Below are 5093 nucleotides of genomic sequence, written 5' to 3'. Positions count from 1 at the left end.
TTTTTAAAATGTGAAAGAATTTTATAGTTATATGAGAGGCAAAGTAGTTTTTAAATAATTAGAAAAGATAACAAAAATTTCTAACATGATTGCACATAATCATTAACCGAACTAAGTATGATAACATGATAACAAAAGATAATTTTTTATATTAATTCAAATTTAAAACTTTATCTATAAATTCAAAATTATCCTTTTATTCAAAACTAACATTTTCTCAAATCTCGTAGTGATAATTTTATTTTTGTACCATTCTCATTGGTTTCATTGGAACCTAAAAATAGTCACAAAGCGAAATAATAACTCTTATTTATGGCAAAGCACAAAGATTGACACAATATGAACGATTCTTTGGTTACGATGCGACTCTTTTACTACAACTTAAGCTCTTATTTGGTATGTTATTTTTTTTTTTTAAAAAGTATTTTTATTTTGAAATTTCAATTTCTAAAGCTTTATATATATTTTAATAATGATTATCTTCATCATGGCAAGTGAAGATATTATCCTTAATTTAAAATTCACTTTATTCGGCTATCTAAAATTTAAATGATTCTTTAGCCGGTGAAACTTCATTTCAGTATGACTCCATTTTGAGTTTATTGATATCTCTAGCCACATATTTTGAATTTTGAATATGCTATGTATACATATTTTTTGTTCTTTGAATCATTAAATATTAGATTAGTTGATTGTTGTTATATAACATTGCATGTACTTGTCTTTAAATTGCCAAGTATAATTTTGAACTATAATTATAGGGTTTTAAATGTGAAAGAATTTTATAGTTATATTCAGTTTTTTTTTTTGCCAGAAACAAAGTAGCATTTAAATAATTAGAAAAGATAACAAAAGTTCCTAACATGATTGAATATGATCATTAATTGAATTAAGTATGATAACATGATAACAAAAGATAATTTTTTTTTTATTTTAAATCAAAATTTTAAGACTTTATCTATAAATTTAGAATTAAAAGATAATTCAAATTCAGTTTTTTTATATATATATTTGTATTTCTATTTGACTAACCTAGTAAAATATGAAATAAAGTTATCATTTACTATTGGCATTTACTAGCTTGCCACTTGGCTTAAGCACAATGTCAATTATATATGGTAACTTTATTCCTTTAATATATATATAGATAGAAGATTATAGTATCCAAATATAATTTTATATTGACACAAATTATTTTCTTCTTATAAACAAAGTAGGAGCAAATAAGAAACGGAACGGAAAGACCCGACTCGACTCGACCCGACCCAATATAAACGTGGTCTTTGGCGTTGATAAGAAGAAAAACCTCAAAACCCCCAAAAGCAAAAGAAAATTAAAAACTTTTTTTCGGTCCAAACTCCAAAACCAAAAAAAATGGGTGTAGCTTCAGACCGATTCTCTTCGTTGCCGGACTCAGTTCTGCTTCACATTCTCTCTTTTCTCCCCTTCGACGACGTCGTTCGCACCACCCTCCTCTGCAAGCAATGGAGACCTCTCTGGTCCTTCTCCACCTCCCTCAATTTCATTCACCGTCCCAAAGATTTCATCTCTTTGAAAAAATTCGCTTCTTTTGTTGACAAATCCCTTATAAACTTGCACTGTAACAACAGCAGCATATCAAAACTCCACCTTGATTTCCCCTTCAAACGGTGTTTCTCATCCGATGTTACTGTCTGGGTCCTTTTTGCCATCACCCATAAAGTCAAAGAACTCAACTTGATTTTATCCAGTGATGCTGAGGATCTGTATAAGTTGCCTAAGAGATTATTTTCAAACCCTTTTATTGAAAAAGTGAATTGGGTTGGTTGTAAGTTTGATAAAGTTGAGGTTTTCAGATGGGATTCTTTGAGGGAATTAAGAATTGGGTCGATCGAATTTTGTGATGATATGGTGAGGAAAGTTGTTTTTGGGAGCCCGTGTTTGGAGTTGTTGGAGTTGGATAATTGTTGGGGTTTTAAGCGTTTGGATTTGGTCGGTGGAAAAGTGAGTAAATTGGTGGTGAATGGGTATAATGGGGAAGCAGTGAAGAAGAATAGTATGTTATTGGATTTTGAAGTAGTGGAAATTGAAGCACCTTGTGTTAAGGTGTTGGAGTTAAAGGGATGTTTTAGAAGAATGAATAATATTCAGTTGAAGAATGTGATGAGTTGTGTTTCTGTTAAGCTTGATTTTCAGTTTACTAAGGATGAGGAACGTGTCAACTATGTTGATATGTTGATGGGCATGATTGGGAGTTTAAGGCATGTCAAGGATGTTATGTTAGGGACATGGTGCATTGAGGTTTGTGCTTTTTGTTTGAATTCTTTTTTTTTTTTTAATAAATTTTTATTTGCAAATTTTGTTCTTGGAGCATAAAAAGTTCTCTTTTTTAAACGATTGGTTTCAGCTTATCTGTTGCTTGAGCCGGGGTCTATTGAAAACATACTCTCCGCCTTACACCTCTCTACCTTCGTAAGTTAGGGGTAAGGTCTGCGTACATTCCACCCCGAGACCCTACTTTGTGGGATTACGCTGGATTTGTTGTTGTTGGTTTCAGCTTATCTGTGTGTTTGTTCCTTGATTGAATGATTCTCAAATATGGATATGCTGCAAACTTTCTGCTTGTATAATGCACATATTGCATCAAGGAGTTGGTATATTTGTGTGTTTTGGAGTTTATGATTATTGCCTAGCCCCCGTCTTGTAATTTTTTCCCAGTTAGCAAAGTGAACCTATTTAATCCTTTATGTTGGAAGTGTACTATTTGGTTCATCTGTCTCAAGCAATATTGTACTTAGTCTCCTGACTTCTGATACTTGAGTGTACTATTTGAGTTAATTCTTCATTAATTGGATCAATACTTGCCTAATTTGCTTATTAGTGTCTAGTGTCGCAAAATGGACAGTGTAGTATTATATTCTTTGGTAATAAACTATAGTAACTGGTCATTCTGGTATTTCAGAAGGTTAGAGATGTACTACTTGTTTAGTTTTTGTGCTCTGAGATATAGAAAGACTATTATACTTTTGCTGGATGGTTGGATATGTTGCTGCCCACTGGTGGGATTCTAATGGGTTATTGTTGGTAGTGGTGGTGGTTGGATATGTTGCTAATTGGATTTATTTTCGTCCGTCTTGAAGGTCATGTCATCTTGGCCTATGAACATTTTGCCGTTTTCCATGAGCAGTTATGAGTGTTTGACACTGCATACTCCCATCCAGGAGCGGTATCTCCCTGGCATTGTACGCATACTACAAAGTTCTTCCAACCTTCGGACGTTAATCATACATATGGCCCCACCCTACTTTGAGTTTGAGGTTTGTTTTCCGTCTGAAGCATTTGCTACTATCATACCTGGCTTTTCACTTATTCATGCAATGCATCCATTCAATTGGTAAATTGTAACGAATATATTCAAAATTTCAAATGCTCTCTCCTTATAGTATGTATGTTATAGTTAACATTTTGATAATATATAATCAGGCTGGGGCGGATTTATAGTTGTGAATATGGGTTCAATCGGACAGACCATTTTGGCTTATACCATAAATATTTTTATGCGAAAACTCCTTAAACATATTATAGATATTGAACTCATAATCCCAAAGAACTCAGACCCTTGGACCCACTAAGATTAAATCTTGAATTTGAATCTGCCGCTTGACTCTATTATTTTATCTTGCCTACTACCCAGATATCCTCCCGCCCTATTCCGTAGGCCAAAATATATGGATGGGTATATTTAATAGAAGTCATTTTTCTTAACCCACTTAATGCTCAACTTTTACACTATTGTATACTTTCTCTATACTGTTGTGATTTGCATGCTTGCTTGGAGCCGATGGTCTACCGGAAAAAGCCTCTGTACCTGCATAAGGTAGGGATAAGGTTGTGTACATAATATCCTCCCCAGACCCCCTATTTATGGGATACACTGGGTTTGTTTTTGTTGTTGTTGTTGTTGTTAATGCTCTTAATATGGACTGGTGATCTTTGCTCTAATAGAGTTTCCATTTGCAGGCTTGCTTTATTCCAATTGTATATGATGTTTACTCTGTTGGAGGAAGGTGTCAACTGTCTATGCTTTCTAAAAATTGTGGTCTTCACCTTAAAAAGATTAGGATTTGTTGCTTCGAAGGAATGCGTTCTGGTCAAGAAGTCCTGTTCCTGCGCGATCTTCTTTTGGTATGTGCTAACCTTGAGGAGATGGTTATTGAATGGAGATCTGGACACCAGAACTCCTCGATTCGTGATGCATCAGATGAGTTTGTGGCTGAAAGTTTATTAATGGTGCAAAAACGCTCAAGGAATGCAGTGATTTTGTTCAACAACTAACTCTTCATTTTTCGCTTCTTGTTCTACATTAAGCAATAGATACTTGTGGTCCGGTCCTTCCCTAGACCGGCGCATAGCAAGAGCTTAGTGCACCGTGCTGCTTTTTTTTTTTTTTTGGTTTACGTTAAGCAAGTTTGAGAGTACCATAGTATAATATTTTTTTGGGTTATAGAATTCAGTATGTTGATGAAGGATGTTTCTAAGAAACCCTTGTCAGTGATCTGGATTAGCTAATTATACTCAGAGATTTTTCCTAGTATTTCATCATTTTTCCTTCTCATTCAATTTGTACCTGTAGACAATAAATTAGCGTCAAGAAAATAAAATCAAGACCGAAAAATATCACAACAATCGTAGTATTTTATTTCGAATATTATGAGTGTACAATCTCTATGAATCCTATGATTCTACTTTTCAATAGTAAATAAATTCAAGGGCCTTTGAGCTTGATCTTGAATATATATTTGTTGCCTCGAACGATGATCTTGTTTTTGAGCTTGATTGCTTGAACTTGACCTTGATTTGTTCTTCGTTCTTAAACTTGCACTTGATTTCTTGAACTTGAACTTGAAGCCTGAAACTTGTGGAGAAATTTGCAGCGTTTGATCCACGAGCTCTTACTTGCTTCTTGTTATAACTTCTGATAGCTTTTCTGAGTTATGAAGACCCCTGTTTATAGTTGTGGAAGGGAAGAGTTGTGATAAGAACAAACTCTTTCCGACCAATCAAATTGAAGTGTTATATGGCTGCATTTGATTGGCCAGAACATGTCACTTGCA

General features: G+C 34.0%; 1 protein-coding gene across 1 annotated transcript; it reads left to right on the top strand.

Moving 5' to 3' along the window:
- Positions 1 to 1333: 1333 nt before the first annotated feature.
- On the top strand, positions 1334 to 4687 carry LOC104247094 (putative F-box protein At1g49610). The gene is made up of 3 exons (XM_009803039.2): positions 1334 to 2280; positions 3120 to 3296; positions 4000 to 4687. The coding sequence occupies exons 1-3, from the start codon at positions 1375 to 1377 to the stop codon at positions 4312 to 4314; spliced, it is 1398 nt and encodes a 465-aa protein (XP_009801341.1). The 5' UTR covers positions 1334 to 1374; the 3' UTR covers positions 4315 to 4687.
- Positions 4688 to 5093: the final 406 nt, after the last annotated feature.

The sequence above is a fragment of the Nicotiana sylvestris genome, chromosome 2 (genome assembly GCF_000393655.2).
Source record: "Nicotiana sylvestris chromosome 2, ASM39365v2, whole genome shotgun sequence".
NCBI lineage: Eukaryota > Viridiplantae > Streptophyta > Magnoliopsida > Solanales > Solanaceae > Nicotiana > Nicotiana sylvestris.
The sequence above is the reverse complement of the archived record's forward strand: the minus strand, read 5'-3'. Positions and strand labels throughout refer to the sequence as shown.